At 44.8% G+C, this 22,032-nt stretch overlaps 3 protein-coding genes across 5 annotated transcripts; 2 read left to right on the forward strand and 1 right to left on the reverse strand.

Moving 5' to 3' along the window:
* Positions 1-1,741: 1,741 nt before the first annotated feature.
* LOC120812870 (photoreceptor-specific nuclear receptor) lies at positions 1,742-7,352 on the forward strand. 2 transcript variants are annotated; one of them, XM_040169075.2, is made up of 8 exons: positions 1,742-2,626; positions 3,141-3,291; positions 3,711-3,814; positions 3,957-4,274; positions 4,652-4,830; positions 5,308-5,548; positions 5,969-6,074; positions 6,688-7,352. In XM_040169075.2, exons 1-8 carry the CDS (start codon positions 2,530-2,532, stop codon positions 6,818-6,820), a joined length of 1,329 nt encoding a protein of 442 aa, XP_040025009.2. In that variant the 5' UTR covers positions 1,742-2,529; the 3' UTR covers positions 6,821-7,352. The 2 variants fall into 2 exon arrangements, with proteins under 2 accessions (XP_040025009.2, XP_040025013.2); XM_040169079.2 differs by having other exon boundaries at positions 1,891-2,626; positions 3,960-4,274.
* A 1,303-nt stretch (positions 7,353-8,655) lies between these two features.
* Positions 8,656-15,835, forward strand: LOC120809950 (receptor for retinol uptake stra6). The gene is given in 18 exon segments (XM_078085746.1): positions 8,656-8,710; positions 8,713-8,812; positions 9,019-9,085; positions 9,824-9,909; positions 9,995-10,134; positions 10,311-10,477; positions 10,613-10,732; positions 11,138-11,205; positions 11,284-11,363; positions 11,547-11,608; positions 11,681-11,843; positions 12,011-12,086; positions 12,515-12,648; positions 13,084-13,201; positions 13,275-13,376; positions 13,624-13,787; positions 13,981-14,118; positions 14,676-15,835. Coding segments are annotated over 18 exon segments (2,106 nt in total). The 5' UTR covers positions 8,656-8,670; the 3' UTR covers positions 14,957-15,835.
* Positions 15,836-16,045: 210 nt separating this feature from the next.
* Positions 16,046-21,788, reverse strand: LOC120809962 (immunoglobulin superfamily containing leucine-rich repeat protein 2). Of its 2 annotated transcripts, none has more exons than XM_040164131.2 (2): positions 21,620-21,788; positions 16,046-20,500 (listed from the first exon to the last, which is right to left on the reverse strand). In XM_040164131.2, exon 2 carries the CDS (start codon positions 20,489-20,491, stop codon positions 18,371-18,373), a length of 2,121 nt encoding a protein of 706 aa, XP_040020065.2. In that variant the 5' UTR covers positions 20,492-20,500; positions 21,620-21,788; the 3' UTR covers positions 16,046-18,370. The 2 variants fall into 2 exon arrangements, with proteins under 2 accessions (XP_040020065.2, XP_077941870.1); XM_078085744.1 differs by having other exon boundaries at positions 18,240-20,500; positions 21,590-21,730.
* Positions 21,789-22,032: the final 244 nt, after the last annotated feature.

Consider the following 22,032-nt stretch of genomic DNA (forward strand, 5'->3'; position numbering starts at 1 on the left):
TGAAATCTTTGTCATTATTATTGAGGGGTTGCAAACCATGACCCTGTTTGCATTTAATTGAGTGGATAATACATATATGCTTTCAATAATTAATAAAGCAATAATGCAGAACCTCATGAGGTCACTTTCATAAGATATTAAAAGGCACCACCAGCAGATTATAAGTAACTTAACGCTGCATAATACATGAAGAAGCGATGGTTTGGACACCGGTCAGTTATCTGCTTCTAATCTAATCTAATGAATGCTGTTTCTGAGGTTTTCTACTTTTTGACAAGACAATGAGACGTTTGATCGAACAGTTCTGAAATTAAGCTCCTAATTAAATGAGAGTGTCCTTTGGGCTTTTGCTTCATCATAAAAAATAATGCAGATTTTTGTTTTTGTTAAATCTTTTGAACTAAAAACGTAATATTACATGAATGCATTACACTTCTGTAGGTTGTAATCAATTTGTTCTTAACAATCAAATGGTGGAAATCTGGGTGGAAATCTCCCTTTAGCACGTTTCCTTACTGTCTTTTTAAAAACAGGAATTACTTTATACCCATCAGGACTAATCAGCGCGTAACTGGGTGGAATCCCCCGAGAAACACTGATCTCAGACGACTAATTAACTGGTAAATCTTACAAAGGTCACCGGTGTGTTGGCCAAAGCATGAAGAGAGTAGCCACCATATGGCGAAAGATGCCCACAAGAAGTGTGTCTTCACTGCTCTTTTAATCTTTTGAGCTAATTCTGTGTCTTCTCCCCCCGTCTTCTGGTGATTGCCGATGGGGCCCCGGCAGACGAAATGTGGTCGACCTCTAATCTACTTAACTGCTTTCCACTTTGTTTTTTTCCAATTATGGTGGAGCCGTGTTATTGTGGAGCTGGAGGTCGCTGGCGTCGTCATGGATTCTGCCCTCAGAGCACATTTTCCTCTTACGGTGTTGAGCAGCAATGAAACGGTTCTGACCGCGAGGGCGGTTGTTGAAAAACCCAATTGTGCAAAAGATTATGTTTCTACATGGATAGTAAAATCAAACGACTCTGTTTGTCCGACCCGCCCGGCCGCTCCTTCCGTCGACTTCCTCGCTCCTCGTCCGCCGACCTTCAGAGCATCTACGCTCGTCTACGTCGTGGCGTGAGACGACGCACGCCGCTTCGAGGGGAGTTATCACCTGGCCGTTACTGTTCTCAGTGAACATTGTGGACCGGCACCGAACGGCCGACGCACACAGTCATCGACTATCTGGAGAGGAAAGTGGAGCATTTAGCAGCTAGAGGAAAAAACAGGCCTAAAAGGAGAGAGCTCATCACTCCAGATGAACGTTAATGCTGCTCATTAATGGGTCTTTTTCTTGTCGGTCTTCGCCTTTCTTGTCTTAACCACGGCAGGATCACGCAGTGCATTTCATCTCAGCCGTAATTGACCGTCATTTTTCTGCTAAATACAGCAAGTCAATTTGACATAAAGATGATTGCGTGGCTGCATTTGTCTTATTCTCTGGTGGCTGGCGGCTTTGATCGCTGCCTGTGTAAATGCCACACATATGATGATTCTGGCTTATTAATAATTAATGGGAGACCCTCATGAATGAGCTAATTTAGTGTCGGCTGAGACAGCCCTCCAAAACTCTGTTATTCCCCCTGTGACCTTTTTGTTCTGGCAGCCAGAGGGAAGCGGATGATCTCTAGTTTGTGCAAAAAAAAAAAGAGTGAAATGGGAGTTAATAGGCAGCTCCTCGGCAAACACTGGGGGTCATTATGAATTGGAAGCAATCACACAGATCAAATATACGGCAGGCGGAAATGGAGCTGGAATTTGAAAGGGGAAATACAACAAATTGAGGAGGCTGGTAAATATAATAATGCGCGCCTCACGCAATCATCCCTTTTAAATGCAGACACCGAAGAGGAGCGCTGACTGATGGACGCCCTCATGGACAGAGGAGACACCAGGAGACGGAGCCGCATGGGAACTCGGTCTAAAGTTACATCTCTTCTGACAGAGAGCTTCAGGCGTCGTCGCTGTTGCTGTTTTTCCCTCTTCTCCCGCTCGCAGACCTGACGGAGAAGCGCCAATGCTCCGTCGATGCGACCGATTGATCCAGTGGATGAACAGTAAAGATTAAGGGGATGCCAAATAGACCTGCTGCTTACACAGCGCGTGGGGCTAATCCTCTTCCTCCAGCACCTCCACCCCCTCACCACCACCACCACCCGCCCCCTCCCCCCCTGGGCTCCCTTTTGAGGCACTGCCCCCGGGGAAGCGCCCACAGACAGTGACGGACCCCGACGGCAGCCTGTTGACCTGCCGCACAGGAACCAGAGGCTGCGACACAGTGCAGGAGCCGTCTGCCCAGCGGAGACCACTCGAGGCCGGACGCCTACGTCATTCTTATTTATTCAAACCCAGAGAGGGGACTCTTTTTTTTTTTTTTTTTTTGGTGCTTTCTTGATAAATGACAAACTTTGGAGAAGAGGATTAACAGTTTGCCAAGAGAGTTCCTCATCTCCGTTTGCCATTTTAGAAAGAACACACAATGATGATGGAGGGTCACCTGTTGCAGGTCCCCATGGCGCCGTCCCCTCCCCACAGCGAGTCCCCTGGGAGCGTCGTGATGGACGACAGCAGAGGAGGTAAGAGTTCCTCGTGACCACGGGGAGCAGCAGGTTCCCCACGAAGCCTGAAGGATGGGACACAAACTTGGCCTGCAGTCGGAAAAAAAGAAAAAGAAGACTGGGGAGGTTTTAGATGCTCATCATCATGTTCTTTAACGTAATTACTGAATTGGCGTTTTAAATGTTTGAATTAAAATGCAAATAATTCAAAGAAACTCTCCAAAGTTCCAAGGATTTCTTAAATGCAAATACATTTGAACAAAATAAATGTGTCCTATGCTACTGTAAGCAAGGCCATATGGGTCTATTCGCATTAACATGGTTGTGTTGGCTTTTAATCGGCCTCCAGACATTTTGTTTTGTTTTAATTTCATAATCACACACAAAATGAGACGTACAGACCTGAGCAGTTGTGCCGTGAGCCCACCTGGCAGTGCAGATGGCACACGCGTGAAACAATACCGCACCACGTGAATGGAACTAACCGAGCGCCCCCCCCCCCCCCCCCGTGCAACTGTGTTTTGACCCGCAGCCAAGAGTCCGTCCCCGGGCAAAGCTCCGAGCCCGGCTCTGGTCTGCAAAGTGTGCGGAGACACCAGCAGCGGGAAGCACTACGGCATCTACGCCTGCAACGGCTGCAGCGGCTTCTTCAAGCGCAGCGTGAGGAGGAGGCTCATCTACAGGTGAGGCAAAGCTCCGTTCGAAGGTGCATCATGGGAGGCCGGAATCCTGTTCAGCACTCCATGAAAAACATTCCCAAAGCCATTCACTCTAGTCCGCAACCCCCCTAAATAAAAACACATTTTGTGAGATATTGTTTTAGAAAAGATGCCCATGTCCTTCAGAACTAAAGTCTCGATAGTGAAGCAGTTTGTTGTCTACATTTGGATCACAAGTTGTGTCTTTAAACTTAGTTGTTTTGGTGAATTGCATTTGAAGGTAGGATTTACGTGTCGGCCGTGGTTTCCAACAGAAGGCTTTTCCTTTTCAAACAACTGGAGCGCGAAGTTAGATTTTCGCAATTACTGAAAGCATCTCTGTTGAGTGGACCCCCCCCCCCCCCCCCCCCCTCCTCTGATAATCACGGTTGTCTGTTCGACAGGTGCCAGGCCGGTACTGGCATGTGTCCGGTGGACAAAGCTCATCGCAACCAGTGCCAGGCGTGCCGGCTGAAGAAGTGCCTGCAGGCCGGCATGAACAAGGACGGTCAGTGTGTTGACCACAAAAAAAATCAGCTGACGCGTTCACAGTCCAAACTGCAGACTCAGTGTCTCATGAGTGTTTCCTCCCCCGTCCCCGTCCCCGTCCCCCCTTCCCGTCCCCCGCGCCGCCCCTTTCCTCACTGCAGCAGTACAGAACGAGCGGCAGCCCCGCAGCACAGCTCAGGTGCGCCTGGACTCCATCGACGTGGACCCTGACAAGGAGCACCTGGCCACGACGCGGGAGCCCACCTCCTCCTCTTCCTCCTCCTCCTCCTCCTCCTCCGCCTCCTCTTCCGCCTCCTCGTCCTCCTTCTCCTCAGTCATCACGTGGCCCCACATTACCTCCTCCGTGTCCATCGCCTCCTCTGCTGCCCCGCAGCGCTGCGTCAGCCCGCAGAACAACCACCGCTTCATGGCCAGCCTCATGACGGCCGAGACCTGCGCCAAGCTGGAGCCCGAGGACGGTGAGGCGGCTTTTGGGGATTCAGATTCTTCATTTCATCTTTGCTTGCGTGCTCTTCACCGCACTAAATACACAGACTTTAAGGGCATGTTTGTGGATGAAAGTGGGGTTAATCATAATCCAGAAAAGGCAACATTTTTTCCAATTTTTCCAAGAAAAATTCAACTGTGGGTCTAAAATCTTGCGGTTATTGTGTTATATATGGCTCAGAAAAACGCATCGATTAAACACAACAAACACAATCAACATACAAAAGAAAACGCTGAACACGGCTTTTTGCGGCCCTCCTAACATGCTTCCTTTTTGCACGCGTGATATTGAGCGTGTAGCAGAAAAGCTCAGAGGGCCTGACCTCGTCTTCCTCTCTGGCCCCACCAGTTGACGAGAACATCGACGTGACGGGCAACGAGCCGGAGCGAGCCTCCTCGGAGTACCACGTGGCTCTCTACCCGCCCAGCTCCGAGAACGTGTTCGAGACCTCGGCCAGGCTGCTCTTCATGTCGGTGAAGTGGACCAAGAACCTGCCCGTGTTTTCTAACCTGCCCTTCAGAGACCAGGTGAGACGCGTCATATACATATCGCCCCCTGTCGACCTTTTTGTTGTTGTTTTTTCCGCTTTGGAAGTTTTTTTTTTCCAGTATTTTAAAGTAAAAGAAAGACAAGATGGATGTTGGGGATTTTTATTTTTTTTAGCTATGTTTGAAAATAACTAAGAACTCAAGAGCCTACTTCAAATTCAGCTGTTTAAAAAATGCATTAGTTGGATTTTAATTGAATTTAACCTCTATTAATGGCTTATTGATCCATTTTCCACATTTATAACAGAACCATTACACACATTTTTTTCTATTTGAAAAAAATATGATTTTGACATATTCAAATGTGAAATATGTTGATCAATTATCAATTACCTATAAAAACAACATTTTTTAATACATTTTATTCACTTGAATTTTCCAGAAAAAAAACCCCATATAATAATAATGATCATAATGGCATTTTTAAAAACGCACGACTCGCGCTGCTTCCACCAGGTGATCCTGCTGGAGGAGGCGTGGAGCGAGCTCTTCCTGCTCTGCGCCATCCAGTGGTCTCTGCCCCTGGACAGCTGCCCGCTGCTCTCTCTGCCGGACCTCTGCCCCGGCTCGCAGGGGAAGACCAGCTACACCAGCCTGGACCTGCGCCTCCTGCAGGAGGTCTTCAGCCGCTTCAAGGCCCTCGCCGTCGATCCCACGGAGTTCGCCTGCCTCAAGGCCGTCGTGCTCTTCAAACCGGGTGAGGCCACAGAAGGATTCTGAGAGTTTGGCAGCATGGATAATTCAGAGGTTCTTTAGGTTTTCTATTTTATAATGTGACGATATCGTTGTACCGACGACAAGTGATGAATGATTAGGATTTTAAGAGGCGCAGCGGATCAATAAACCTGAGATGATAAAATTCATGCCACCACATAGATCACAATATAAATGTTTGAATTGGCCTAAAACTCACTGTGTTTGCAGGTCGCTGTGACGCTGAGGAAACCTTTCCTCTCATGTTAATAATCTGCTTAATTTCTTTTGGATATAAATGATTCAGCTGTTAATTGATGCCCACTGGTGCCCATATTGGAGTGATATTCATTCAAAATGTCACTGTTTCTCAGTATTTGCCTGAATTCGTGTGACTCACTCTGGTTCTTGTTGTCCTCCACAGAGACTCGTGGTTTGAAGGATCCAGAACAGGTGGAGAACCTGCAGGATCAGTCTCAGGTGATGCTGGGACAGCACATCTGCTCACACTACCCGAGTCAACCATCCAGGTGTGTTACCTGTCTGATAACATCAGCATCACAGTGCTGCTGGACGCTGGAAAGTCCACCTTTTTATACTGTTATTCTGTTAAATCCAATTGTTGTCCAGTTGTTACTGGACAACAATTACGCTATCACAATAGAAATTGTGATAGCGCTTCTACAATGAATCTCTCCTGAAGGATCGTGCAAAGGTTTGTCTCTTTACAAAGGACATTGAGATTTAATGTAAATGTATTTTATTCTGAATACAAGGTAATTTAAAATTTTACTAAGTCCCGTTTATTTTTCTGTCCAAGTCTTCAAAGTGAATTATCAGTTTGAAGCTCATAGTTTAGGATTTACTGTCTGTCCCTTATACTTTATTTTTATTATTCTCTTTCTCTCATTTATATCCTAAAAGCGTTCAAAGTCTTGCCATCATGAAAGAAAATGACCCAACCATCAACAGGGAAAGAATATATGGATATAATAATATTAATAATAATAATATAATACACAAAATAATCAAATTACTGTTTAAACTTTTAATGTTAAACTTTTAGACCGGAAAGACTTGTTGACTTGCACTTATCGACACGTGTTTGAAATGAATTGAATTGAATTATTTTTGCCTCGTCAGATTTGGAAAGCTGCTTCTTCTTCTTCCTTCTCTGCGCTTTGTGAACTCGGAGCGGATCGAGCTGCTGTTCTTCCACCGGACCATCGGAAACACTCCCATGGAGAAGCTGCTGTGTGACATGTTCAAAAACTAAAGCCCCGTGCAGCCGTCAATAACCTGTCAATAACCTCCATGTTTCAACGATATTTGCTTTGTGTTTCTGTAAACATATCAGAGATTCTGCGTGCTGTTGTTGTTGTTGTTTCTTTAATGTTTCTTTAATTAATTCTTTGATGCCACTTTATTGTTCGTCTGTTGTTTCCACGTCAGGTCATTCTGAAAATCCGATTCTTATCCTCATGCTTGCAGTCCATTTGTATCATATTTAGATTTTGATTTGTGTCCGAAGAGACTCGTGCACACATTTCGTCTTTAGCGTCTCATTGTTTATGTGACATTTACAATGCAGATCTTTATTTGTTAGCTGATAGATGGGCTGTAAAACGCCTGCTGTCAACGATCGGACTCTTATATTCATATTTTAATGTCTTGACGAAGTAAAAATATGCTTGAAAGTGTTTTTGATCAGTTTTTTTTTTTTTTTTTTTTTACATTTTAGCCTAAAATACTTCATCATGCCTGAATTTAAAGATACACATTTATAAGAAAAAGGAAAAATAAATAAATGGCACATATTGTGTGTCAGCTATTGTGTGTGTTAAAGGGGGAATCAACCAAACAGCGCCCTCCTCTGTCTGGTGTATCACACAGAACCCTCAACACACACACACACACACACACACACGCACACACACACACACACACACACACACACACACACACACACACACACACACACACACACACACACACACACACACACAGCTTAAAACGTCAAAGGGAGTTACGTTTTTTTCTCAGTTGTTCAGTTTGCAGAAGGCCAGTTCCGTCCTACATTCCAATTACTTTGTGGAACAGAGATGTTGAGCTTAAGGGCCTGTTAAGGGTTTTTACTGGATTCAAACAGCAGTTTGGTCTTTGGGTTACGGACCTGTTGTTAAGAGAAGGTCACATACAATGAGAGCAAGAGAGTTTGCTTTTCTCTGTTTCCACAGAAGTGCAGTCATGTAACAATTCATAAATAAATCAAGAAATTGCAGTTTAAGTATTAAGTATAAATAAAAATGTGAAAATCTGCTGATGCCCGAGGGGGAAGGTCAGAGGATTGACAGAGTCTTTAGGACACCTCTGTGGACTGTGAGTGTTTATCAGATGTTGAAATATCGAAGGCTGCACCAAAAAGGGGAACTGACTGAATGTTTAAAAATCATCTTCTTAACCAGGTCGCAAGTCTTCCACCTGGATGGGGACACTATAGACAAAAGATGCTGACATGAGATGTGGAAGAAGACGTGTTGATGTTCCTCCACTAAATGTCGGTCTGATGAAACGTTGGACTCAACTGAAAGAACCTATTTTACTTCCCTCAGTTCTTATTGTCCTCATCACAGAAATAAAACGTGATCTCAAACCGAGGCCTTACTTCACGTGTCAAATGATCCACATTCTCCTTTTGGCCGTGCTAAGCTCTTTTCACACAAAGGCTGTCCCTGTTGAAAAAGGGAGATTTTGGTCTTATTATAAGATTAGGCTCTTGAGCAACAGGCCGAGGAAGGAAAACAGGCTGTGAGTCACACAGAGGGCTTTTATTGAAACATGATCACAAAAAGAAACATGAGACATAAATTCTATCAGACAAAGTCATTGTGATTGTATGAAGAAAATCAACTTTATATTGTTTTAATTTTTAGTTTATGGATGGCGGTGGTCCCCCCTAAAAGAAATGAAGAGGCACAGCGAGAGTTAGAAAGTTGTTCAGATAATCGTGAGAAAGCAATTCTCTCTCCCCCTCTCTCCCTCTCTCCCTCTCTCTCTCTCTCTCTCCCTCCCTCTCTCTCCCTCTCTGGCGTTAATCTGCTGCTTTGGGCTCTCAGTGGAACTGGAATGTCTTCGGGTGTTTGTCCTCCAACCTGCTTCATCCCGTTCGACTCGACTGAACTGCGGCGATGAATCACAGCAAGGCCGAATATGAGCCTGAATATTACTACTATGACTACAACGCGGAGCCAACCGACCCGCCCAAAGAGTGAGTAGAAAACAAATCAGGATTTCCATTTGAATTAGAGTAACAGTTAAGAGTGAATTTAAAATATCCATATTAGTTATTATCTGGCATGTGTTGCAAAAGGCATTTTTGCAGTATCCTTTGTTCAAAACCATTGAACAATTGAACTTCTCTTTGTTGTGCTTAAGTCTCATGAAGTCTAAATGTGTTTTTCCTTTTTGTCACAGAGTTATTTTGCCATGTGACCCTACAGCGGACGACAGGATCTTCCACGTGTGCATGCTGTCGTTATCTGTGAGTTGAAAACAAGAGACTGCGCATCGAGTGGAGCGTTTGTGCATCAGAGCGCCGGCACTTTATGATGAGAGTATTTAATTCAGGGAGCCGGTTTAATATGAATCTGATTTCTCTAAACACAACAAAGTCCTCGGAACTAACGTTCCTGCGTCTTTAATCAAACCCTCTTAGTGCTTTTACCATGAATACATCCGCTGCCTCAGCGGAACGTTTTATTTAATGACGTCAGCCGTCATTCCATCGTTACCCAATTACGAGCGAGGGCCACTTTACCTCTTCGTACTGTACACAGAGGATGGACATTGACCGATTTTCCTGCTCAGTAAATAATGTGGACTAAACTGCGACAGCAGCAAATCAGAAATAACAAGATTGTGTAGCCCGAAGGATGTTCTCTGCAAAACGGAGGTTCTCTATACGCTTGGTTTAACCTCTAATTGCAACAACAAAGCAGCTTTGCTTTGTTATTGCAATCATTGTTATAGTTCAATGTTCTGATTGCATTGTACGTTATACTTTAATGGGATACTGTTATTGCTAAAGACTGTAAAGGGCATTAATTGGACATTTGAATTGGAAGTGGTAGAGACGCATGGACGTCTTCCTGAGTTGTACAGCAGATATCAGCCAATCGGTAGTATTGAGGCGATGCTGCAGTCCGATAAGCACACCGATATGCAGCCGTAACCCGACGAGAAAGTGACGAGTCCTGATGAACTTCTTCTTTCCCTCCAGCTGGTGGTCGTCTTAATACTCGCAGTTCTCACCAGGAAACACAAATTCTGCCATGGATTTGCAAGAGGATCCTCCAGCATCTTCAGGTAGGAGGTAGACACATGCATCAGGCTTTAGGCCGTCGGGGCCTGTTTGATCATCATCTAAACGTTTCTGTTCGTGATCTCGCAGTCCGGCCAACTTCCTCGACCAGACTCAGGCGAAAGGCCCCATCGTGGCTGTTTTTGGGCTGCTCTTCAGCAAGCTGTCGGTGCTAGTGATCGCACCAGACCCGCTGCCTTTCTCCAAAGACACTCCAGGGAACATCAAAGGTGAACGTTTTGTCTGAAATAAACAAACTCATTTTGGTGACCGGTAGCGGATTCGATTAGTGAAACCATCATTGTTGTAGCCTGAAGTTTATGGAAGCGATGACGCAGTTTGAAATAAAGAAAAAGCACCACGAAGAGATGAATTGATTCACACATCAGGGGCCGATGCTTTTCAGAGTACATGAAGATACTGGCCATCTTCTACTATCCCGTCCTCTACTATCCTCTGTTGGTGTGTTGCACTCTGCAGCACAAAGCGGGCTACGTGCTCGGGACGCTCCTCTCCTTCAGTCACCTCGCAGTGCAGACGTGGCAGGTGTTCGACTGTCCAAAGACGCCAGAGGTCAGACATCGCGACGGGCCAACGTGATTGACACGTGGCTAGGCCCCGCCCACGTTTCAATCAGTTGGTTTTCACAGATTTCAGTTGAACAAACGGATTGAAACCTTTTTTTTCTTTGCATTTTCTTCCTCGCAGATCTACGCGTACTACGCTCTGCTTGCGAGTCTGCCTCAGCTGGCCTGCTTCGCGTACCTCTGTGTGCAGTTCCCTGTGCTGTTTGTGAGAGCAACATTTGAACTAATCACAGGCCGTGAAGTAAGAAACATGAATTTCAACTATGTAAAGCATTGATTACTGTAAGCAGCTTGTGCACAACAGAGCTGGTTTAGCTCAGCGTCCTCGAGCAGATTACGGCGAGAGAAAGTGGCATTCCACCCGCTTTCAAACATATTAAAACAACAGAGTTCTTGTTTTAACGGCAGGTATAATCCGTCTACAGTTTTTGCTAAAGATCTAGAAGAGAAAACCTTTCAGTCACTAATCTGTTTCTTTACCTTCAGGTTTTCTTGTATTTTATATTTATTATTGTTAATTGTTTGGGCTCATCTCGTGTTTTCAACCGATTTAAACTCGGAAAGGAAATTGAAGCATAACATTATGTCTCCTTAAAATAAACTGTGAAGGAAATCAAACCCAGGTCTGATTTTTTATTGCTTTTAGGATCTTGACAGCAGCTACTACACCAACTATGTGAAGTTGCTTTTCAAGAAAAGGTCCTCGACTGCCAGGTGAACGCAGACAAGGCAGCGAATTCCACGCTTCATTTTCATGCCGTTTGTGACTTACTTCAGTTTTTGTTTTTGCAGCTCGTCAGCTCCGGACAAACCAACGCTGGCAGAGAGGATTCTGGAGGTGCCTAAGAGTTATATTTACATACCAGACAAAGGTGCGTGACCTTAAAAGGAGTCGTTTTGATAAAGGCTATAGCAGCCATTTTGTTTTTGACAGTATTTTAAAAAAATATGAGAGGAGAATTGTCAAAGGAATTTATATTAAGTCCTAAATCGCTAAATCGGGTGACATGAGCTCCTGTGGGAGAAGGGTGACCGCGAGTCGTTTTGCCTTCCAGTCTTTCGTTTTCCACTCAAACTGGCCGTGTCGGCGTTCGTCTCCTTGGTGGCGACGTACCACGTGAGTCTCACACAGCGCGGGCGATTTGCCGCTTGCCTTTGTGGGATGACGTGAAACTCGTTCCTCCGTCAGACGGCGTTGCTGCTGGTCGTCCTGGTCGTCCCCACCCTGCACATCGTCCGCGCCGGCATCGACGAAAACATCGCCTTCCTCCTACTGGGGTTCGGGGTCGTCCTGTCAGACGACAGGAAGGAGGTCGTCGAAATCGTGACCTTCTACACTTGGTTGCTGGAGGGTAAGTCCAACAAAAAGCTGCAACCGCTTCTCAATCCCAAATCCTGAAATACAGACGCCGCGTGAGTGCGTCTCCTTTTAACGGCACGTGAACCCTGAGCTCATCTTCTAAATGTTCCATCATTCGGTTGCTGTGAGAGAAACGACTCACTTCTTCTTCTTCCGCAGTGTGCTACCTGTGTGCCATGACGCTGTCTTGTTTGGTCAGTCTCATCATGCTCATGAGGTCCATGGTCCTGCACAGGTAATTAAAGAGCTCCAGGTTCATTCTATCGGCTCGGGTTGATGGATAAACCAGACTTTTGTTTATAGTAGAGGGGACAAAAAGCAAACGTCTTTATTCTATTGTTAAGACGCAAAGTGGTACTAGGTGCCCAAATTCCCTAAACGTACAAACTTCCGCCTCCTTGCAACAGTAACCCTTTGCCATGCGGCCTATTGGGACATACACATTATTTCCGTGGCACAGTAAATAGTGCGGCATTGTGGGTATGGAAGCACTTGGTGTTTAGGGGTTTGTACTAATTAGTCTCATGCCAATCAACAAGTCGCCGTTTGTTTTTTTGACACCTTCTATAAACCTGTCGCCGACTGTCTGGTGCTTTTTTACATTTGAGATCAGATTCTGACGAACTTCCTGTTTGCACATCCGCTGCCGTTCATTTGTTTCAGGTCGAACCTGAGAGGACTTTATAAGGGAGACGTTTACAGCGTTTATAACAGCCAGAAGACCATCCGTCCATCCAAACCTGGTATTGTCTGCTGGATGGGTTTGACGGGATACCAGGCGGCCATCGTCTGCGTCGGTAAACCTCAAAAACTCGAGGAAACCTTCACTGACTTTCACTTTTTTTGCTGGTTGTATTCAGCGTTCTGCTTTCGCCGACAAATGTGGAAAAGTGACAAAAAGTTTCCTTCTTTTCACCTCCGTGGCCGACAAATACAGACTCAACTCAACTGTTCAAGTTATCACGCGTAAATTAAACTATATTCAAACGTTAATCTTCAGGAATCGATGGTTTAGGGACTGAATGTAACAGACAGGGGGAACAAAGAAGGCAGTGTGCAAAGACAGACTTTGGTCTTTTAATGGAATTATTTGATGATTTATAAAAAAAACATTAAAGCTGATTAGTTCAAAATTTGAAGAATTCAGTTTGTTACATTTTTACCTGCATGATAATTTCAGTGCCTTTTGGTAGATATTTAAGAAATGGCCTCTTTCTGTCTTTTTTTGGCAGGAATGGCGGTTCAGACTGTTGTGTTCTTCATCTGCTTCTTGTTCCTGGTGTTTTTGATCATTATCCCCATTTTTTACGGCCGTAACGTCATCGCCTTCACAGTGGCGGGGAAGGCGTGGTGAGTCAGCGACCTCGGCTCTTCATTTCATTTGATGGTTAACGATCAAAACGGAGCTTTTCATCCACCTCAGGCCGGGCTGGGTGACGCTGACGCTGGTTACGGTGCTTCAACACGTGACCGCAAAGTTTGCTTTCATTAAAAAGGAGGCCGGCACGACAGACTTGAACAACAGGTGAAGCTCACTTATTGGGATGGCGGTTGATCCAATATGTATAATTTGTAGATTGGTCAACGAATCGTTTGCAATTTCTATTCTTCAAGATTTCTTGAGATGAAAGCCTTGTTTCGTAATAGTGCATCTTTGCAAAATAAAACACACGGTACTAAACTGGTTAAAGTGGTACAGTATTGTCGTTTTTTAAATGAATGTAATTCCCAGGGGCCGAGCCTGACTGGGAACATTTCATGGTGTTTTCCAGAGGGAGTCTGTTCCTCCTCACGTACCTGCTGTTCCTTGTCAACACCGTAGTGGGACTGATAGTCGCAATATGGAGAATGGTGATAACCGCTCTGTACAACATCGTGCACCTCGGCCGTGCTGACATCAGTCTGCTGCATCGCAGCGCGGAGGCCTACGACCCAGGTACAGCGCTTTAATCGGGTTTTGGAGAACACGGGCTAAAAAACACAAAATATATCTGTCAAGCGACTTTTAAGGAACTTGTTTACTCGTTGATGATAATAAAAACATAAAAATGACTCCAACATGAGCTGGAGATGTTTGGACGTGCTTCGCGGTCTCAGTCTGAACACTTTGACCTTTGACCCCCGCGCAGCCTACCGATACTACGCCCACTCGCTCAAGGTGGAGGTGAGCCAGTCACACCCGGTGATGAAGGCTTTCTGTGGGCTGCTGCTGGACATCATGGTCGAGGGCGGCAGAGCCGGGCAGAAAATAAGGGACGCGGAGGAAGGTAGAGACCCCGAACTGCAAACGCACACACGCTACACGTGTCCTCACACACGTGTGGCCCTGCTCTACATGTGACCGGTCCTTTGGGGAATTTGATGAAATGTATTAGAATCTACAGCTGCTGAAATGAGGCTGTCGGGCTTATTGTAAAGAAAATCAGATTGCGTTGAACAAATGAGTAAATAGACCAGATGATTGCACTAAATTAAATATCTACAAACTTTAATGTCTGCACCAAATTCCATGTGTTCCACAATTGTGAACATCTCTAACCCACAATATGTTAATCTTTTAATGGATGAGTAAGAGGTTATAGGTGCTGGCGATGCTAGATGAACTTTTACATGCTCTTATATGTTAAAGTCTTTTAACCACTTTTGGGAAGCATTCTGTCTCCAAAATATTATTTTATTCCTCCAAAGGGTTTTCAGGACTTTCCCAGAAAAGTAAACGGACTGTACACACACACACACACACACACACACACACACACACACACAGCAGTATGACGTCTGTTCGGTCGCCCCTCAGTTCGGTCTCTCATTCCGCCCCTGACAGCCTGCTCCTCCTCGCCTTCAGGGGTTCAGGAGATCACGGAGAAGAAGGAGACCGGCCGGCAGAGGATTCGCGCTCGCTGGCAGCTGCTGTACACGCTGGTCAACAACCCGTCCCTGCTGGGCTCCAGGAAGCACTTCCAGACGCAGCAGACCCCGGAGACGGTCCCCAACGGCACGCCCACCTGCAGCTCCAAGCGGGGCGGCGAGAAGGAGGCGGGGAAGACTCCCGCGCTGCCGGTCCAGCCCGCCGAGACCTCCACGGACCAAGATAAAACTGATTGAGGGCCCCAATGTGGTGTTTGTTGTGTGGTTGGCGGTGTGTTTTAAACCTAATTGGACTTTGGTCGTTATTTTTTACATTTAATGGTAACATTGTTTTTAAATTCTCGCTTCCTGCCAGAATCCGTTCAGGATTTCCATATGTTGTGGTGACGACACAAGCTACAGTTAACGGACCAGTGTGTAGGATTATTGTGGACGCGTAACAATGTAATCAAGTTTTCTTTAGATCACCATCTCTTGAAACTAAGAATCCTCGTGTTTTTGTTATGGAGCTTCGACCTCTTCATGTTTCACCTCCACGTTTCAACAAAACGGCACCTGAAAGGACAAACAAAGACTTTTTCGCTTGTTTGCAATCTAAATTCTGCACACTGGAGGATGCATTGATAGTGTGGTGCGAGTTAGAGAACTAAAAGGTTTGGACCCACAACGGCACCAACTAAAGACAGCTAGAAGCTACCATATGAGTAGCTAGATGCTACTGATAGTAGATCCCAGATGCTCTCTGATAATAATATCAATTACAATACGGCCATTGTTAAAATCAAACTTCCGTTGCGTTCTGCTTGCGTAGGACTGCTGAAGTAATTGCATGTCGACGTGCACGGATCGATGGCAGGCAGTCAAGTAGTGTTCTGCTTCTGGTTAATGCCGTTACAGCAACACACGCCGGCTCTCAATGTGTTCTCAGTCCATGATGTTCAAGGGAGTTCGTAAATCCATCAACCAAGTTAGAAAAAAGAAATTTCTCATGTAATGAAAATCGCAAACTCTAGTCAATCACTGTTAATCTACTATATTCATAATATTTGTCCAAAGTTTCTACTAATTACTATGTGTAATTGTATTTATTTTCTGTCACTAAATGGCAATAGATCATAGAAATACTGTGTATCTATAATTATTAAGTGCCACACATTGGTACATAGTTTATGTTTTTTGTGGCCCGAGTCTTTACATAGAAATGTCTTGTTATATTTTGGATGTGACGCATGTAGCGATACTATAACTATACTAACGCTCAACTAACGAGCAAACTATTGTGAATCTAAAGGTGAGAAAAAGGAAGACAAAGAGATGAGCAATCAATCAGTTTTCCTTCGTCAAAACTTTATTGAGGCACATAGGACAAGGAGAGTTATCTAAACACTTTGGTGAAGACCTACTTCCTTTATCACAGGGGTATGAAACAGAAAAAAAAAGTACTTTCTAGGTCAAGAATATCAACACGATACCCAGCGATGCTGCGGCTCTCAACTACAGGCAGCATGCAGGTCTTCTAACACAGAACGCCGGGGAATACAGCGAGATGGACACATGACCCAGAAACAACGAGGCTTCACATTCTCACTCGGAGCAGATTGTTACACACAGTATGCAGTAGAGTGGGGATAATACTCAACATATAACGTAGCGTACAGTTTTTATTTGACATTAAAACATTTACCCTCATCATTTTCTCGTTGAAACATCAGAATTTGCCAAACATTTAAAGTCATATCGGAAGATTGAGTTTATCAACTTATCAGCTCCTGCAGTCCTAATACGTCAGCACACGTTTACTGCAAGTAATATTTAGCTCATTTATACTGCCTGAAGCTAAGTGACACTTCCCTTAATCTTATTGTCGGGGACATTTTGTCTTCTTAATTTCACACATTAGCTTCTTAGGAACATTGAATTTTTAAGAAAAACTCTCTTAATAAACAGACTAAGGCATTAAGTGTACAGTTATACTTTTTGCTACAACAATAAAATAATTCAACGTCTATTTCCAGAAAAGATTTCAGCTGTAGCATCGACATTTCCCTGACAAACTCGTCCAAAAGCTCCAATAAACAAATAAGTTTCATTGTAATGCCGCCAAGGGCTTAATATGTTCCCTCATTTGGTGTTTTGCTTTACTCTGTGAAGTTGGATATTTCCAGGGTAGAGAGGGTTACCATATATGTATTTTAATACAATTACTAAATACCTGTCAAAAATGTATAGGGTAATTAAATCCAAGTACACATCGTTTAAGTATCTTGATTAGGATGCTTTTGGATAACCTCAACCCAAAATTTTGTATTGAAAGCAGAACAGGGGAACAACAAGCCTTCATCTTTCCAGGACCGAAATCATTTGGCACATTTGTCCCCCTTATTTAAACATGAAGCGTCAGTGTGCATACAAATTATTATTATATGACCTGTTTTGCTGATTTCCCACAAATCATCTGTACTGTTATGCTGTTCCCCTTTACTGCTTTAAATATGAAAATAAAGGCCAAAGTAAAAGCGTTTTTTTGCGAGTAGCCTCTTAGGAAATAGTAACCTAAGAGATTTTCAAATATTGTATCTGATTCATGCATCCCACGATTGTCTATCACTTTGTGTCATTTGGTGCAGAACTGGATATATATGTTTTTTAATTCTTTGCATCTTCTATCATTAAGATAAAAGAGTTGTGCACAGTTGTGGAGCTGTGCACTTTCTATGTGCTTTTTAGTAGACAAACTAAAGCTGTTTTTAGTCTTGTGCTAAGCTAAGCTAACTTGCTATAGCAGCATATTTATCTGACCAATGTAAGAGGGGAATTTATGTTCCAACTCTCTGTTAAACCAACAATTGTGTTTTCCTTTATTTTGGAAAGATTTGTTTCAACGTTACTCATGCTCACAAATGATCATGATATTAGTCATTATATTTATTTTACTTTATATTGAGAAGCTGCACAAACATTGAATCCTTTGATGTCGTGCCACAGGTTTCTACTTTGATAACCAGATCCAGGTTCTCTCTCTGGATCACAAGCTGGTTTAGTTTCTGTAAAACATCCACTATCCGGCGACTGAATGATGCAGCTCTGCAAGTGAAGCAAGCCGCTGTACTTCAAGCTGGAACAAAGCAACATGTCTGGGCTGCCTGTGCAATGCTAAAGAGAACCTTATCCATTGGCACAAACTGATTTCCCCATGGACCGTTTAAACAAAGTGGATGTATCCTACCAGTCTGAGAAGTGACATAAGCTCGCGTTGTTTCAAATGACCAGCAGGGGGCAGTTCCTCTCGTAGCAAAAAGAAGCTTGATTGAATAAACGTCTTTGAGAAAATGACTCTACTTCTAAAGTCAGTCAACATTAAAAAAATGAGTTTATGACTCAAATGCAATTCAAAAGGTTTCTTCAATTCAACATGTTGTTCATTTAGAGTCAAATACAGCAAAGCAGACTGTGCTTAAAGCGCGCTGCCTTGTGACGGCAAATCGCTTCCTGACAAAAAACACAAGAATAATTTGAAAACATCAGTCCAGCAACTAAGATGTAACATCTGTGATGACGTATACGCCTTTTAAGAAGACGATATTTTTACCCTTCAACCACAAGCAAAAACTAAATGACAAATGATGTTGAAAATGAGTGATTTAGATACTTCTAGCTGCTTGTAATATTCACTGCTTCAGCGCCCAAAGGTAACCTATCACTATACTCCGATCCAACCTCACAGTTGTCTGAATTGCCTCTGCAATGTGACAGAGAAAAGGACTCAGTCATGATACTCTCTTCCGTATCCGCCTCCTTCTCTCCGTCCCCGCTCTCCGTCTCCCCCTCCTCCTCGTCCAGCCGGCCGCTGTCGATCTTCCTCCGGGACTCGGTGTGAGGCGCGCGGACGTTAAAGTTGGCGGTGAGGTTCCTCTCCATGTGGTACTGGCCTTTGGCCTTCAGGATCAGCTTGTAGGTCTTGCTGCGGTATTTGTACACCAGGTGGAAGCAGGTGGCACCGAGGAGAGGCACGGTGGATACGGTGAGGAGGCAGATGCTGACGGAGATGATGATGAGCAGGTTGGGTACCCGCCTCCTGGTGGTGAACAGCACCTGGACCTCGCAGTCCTCCCCTCTGTAGGTCAGACACAGCGAGTAGTTGGTGCTGGGGCGCAAACCGCTGAACAGATACGTGCCGACTCCTTCTTTGATCCTCGACCACTGCACCGCTGAGTGTTTTCGGTCGCCGGTGATGCACAGGTACAAGCCATCAGAATTGGCCTTTTTAGAGAGGTCGGAAAAGCTGTCATGCTCTTCGCTGTCAATGTCGGAGCTCTCATCGGATGCGGCGGCGGCCCCATTGGCGCTGTCGTACCTGGGTATGAGGAGAGGATTGAGCCGGACGGTTGCCTCTGTTTCTGATACGGCTAAAGCAATGACACCAAAGTCAAATGTGTACTGCTTGGTATCTTCTAAACTCCCGCTAAAGACTTGGCTAGAAATGTTTCTTGTGTTAGCCGTCAAGCCGCATGTACTAGTAACCGATGGATTGGTTGTCTCCTCAGACTTGATATTCTCATCTGGCGGAAAAGTGGGTTCGATTTTCATCATGTCTTTTCTCTTCAAATCAGGGAGATGTACAAAGTCCAAAACGGATGTTTTGTGTGTTGTTTTCATTATAGGCAGGTGTGATTTAGTGTAAGTAGGTGTTGTGGTCTTTTGTTCGGTAGGTGTTGGTTGAGTTAAAGCCACCACCACCACTGACACTGAATCCTGTGCTCTTCCGTTCTCATTTGTGGCCGAGCAGTTGTAGCTGCCGCTGTCTTCCCTCCTGAGGTGCGAAATGACAAGAGTCCCGTTATTAAAGACTTTGACGGGACCGGGGGACACTAAGGAGTCCTCATTGGATTCTGCCGAGTCATCTTCAGCAAAGGACAAAGCCAGCTCTTCCTTCCGACTTTCGCTGTGGATATTCCAAATCACCAGAGGCTTTGGGTTTCCTCTGAACTCACAAGTCAAGACCAACGCACTCCCTTCGTAGAAAGTCATGTTATGAATATTTGGCTTGGCCCGTATCGTCACGTTGGTGCCCGTGCACTTTGACTTGGGTAATATTCCTATCGCTTTCCCTCTCAGTTTCTGCGGAGACGCACAGATGATCAGATTCTGCTCCGGGACTGTGATCGCAGTTGATGAAATCCAGTCTCTGAGCCAACCGAGGGAGCAGTCGCATGCAAAAGGATTTTTATAAATCTGCAAGTGGGACAAAGAAACCAAACCGACAAACGTCCCTTCAGTTATAGTTATGAATTTGTTGTTATTGAGTCGGAGGGACCTCAGGTCTTTGAGGTTGTAGAAGGCGTCCTTCGGCAGATGGACCATCTCGTTGTGGTTCATCTTCAGCAGTTGAAGGCCCGTCAGGTTCTGCAGATCCTCCCAAGGAAAGTCTACAATCATATTGTGGCTGATGTCAAAGTTGCGCAGATGAACCAAAGGTGTGAGGGCCCCTTCTTCGATTGAGACAATCTCATTGTGGGCCATCCACAGCGACGTCACCTGGGTGACGTTATCAAAGCACCCGATTGGTAGCAAAGTGATCTTATTGGCGGAGAGACTCACAGTCGTCACATTAGGAGGCAAATCGCCTGGGACTTGCACTAAATCTTTGTAGGAGCATTCAGCAAAATGGCGTTCGTATTTATCTGAGCAGGTACAAAGCTCCGGGCATCCGAGTCCGGCGGTGAAGACTGAGGTGAGCCACAGAGCGAGGTAGACGATGCCTGTGGATGCCATCCTCTCCGCCTGTAACAGTCGATCAATCAATTAGTGGATTGCACTTGTCCGATAAGCAGAAGTATTTCAAAGTGAAGAATAAAGAAAAAAATAGCACACAGGTTTTGGCAGTAAGAAAGGTACTAATACTAAATGTATTGTAACGCAATAGAGACTACGGCACCAACCAGCGGTGGCTGCTGGGCTCAACTCAGAAAAAACTGCTATCAGATGATTTTCTATGTTTTCAGAGCGGGAAAGAAATTATTCTGGAAAGAGATTTCACCAATAAATCTATATTCCTGATTTTTTCGAACCCAGGAAAATTCCCTTATACCACTAACGATAACAATATCATTCATAGATGAATAAAACCCCAAACTATCTGAATGGCTATTGGTAATTGAGGTTATTTAGAAACACTGTCCATGATATTTTCTTGGCATGATAAGACTGGCTTACTTACTGGAGAAGAAAGAAAGCTAAATTTGACGATATATGCCGCCCTCTTTGGTTAAACAGCTTGTCACCTGTTTGATATCTCCCCAGATCCAGATGTGTCATATGTTTGCATCAATCCACACAAGATTAACAAGATGGTTCCTGCAATTTGTCTTTGAGTTACAGACAGTTCACGACGCCCTGTGAGGCAGATTTGTGAATCCTGTGCTACGTAATTATAGGACCGACTCATCTTTAACGGCTCATTCTCACACCCAGGAACACTTCAGTTGAATATACGACTGTGTGATTATTGTTGACACCGTGCAATTGGTGTCGGACTGAGGAGAACACCCACACACACCCGGTGGTATCTGCATCAGTGGGGAAAAAGCTGCTGTTAGTAGGTGTTTATGTCGGCGAGTGGACCGCGCGGCTGCGTTTCGTGCCGTCGGGAGAAGCTTCTGGTGCCGCAGGCGGCCTGCAGCTGTCCTTGGTGCTGAAAGGCAGCCGCGTGCCCGCTGCGTTTGTTTACGGTGCGCGACCCGCTGGAATCCCACACAAACGTCAACAGCTCGCATCGTATATCCTGACGACGCGACACCAAAGTTCATCCCCGCAAAAAAAAAAAGGGTCGACGGTGAATAATTGATTTGCAGAGGAAAGAAGATGTCTCACCTGCGGGGTGAAGGTGGGTGACGCGCTTACCTGCGTGCTGTATTTGCTCTTGTTCTAAATCTCTGCAGAGGAAACGTCAGTCGGCGCAAGTTTGTAGATGAAGCTGAGTGATGTTGTCCTGCGTGTCTGCGCGCCGCTACATAATGAAGAGATGCCGAGTTTCTGCTGCCGGTGAATGTTTTATCTGCCCCATCTCCTCCCCTCATTCCTCATCCCCCCCCCACAGCTGTGGACCGACCAACGTTGACGTTTGAAAGAATGAAAATATTAAAGGAGAAACGACCTTCACCATGACCGTCGCTGCTGTTTACGGATTGTTGCTTAAAATAATAATCATAACAAAAACAATGACAAAAGTAGCCAATGCAAATTACTGATATGGTTATCACAAAGTCTTACAACAGAAAAGTCTATGAATAACAGTAAGAAAGATTGGGAACCTG

The sequence above is a fragment of the Gasterosteus aculeatus genome, chromosome 12 (genome assembly GCF_964276395.1).
Source record: "Gasterosteus aculeatus chromosome 12, fGasAcu3.hap1.1, whole genome shotgun sequence".
NCBI lineage: Eukaryota > Metazoa > Chordata > Actinopteri > Perciformes > Gasterosteidae > Gasterosteus > Gasterosteus aculeatus.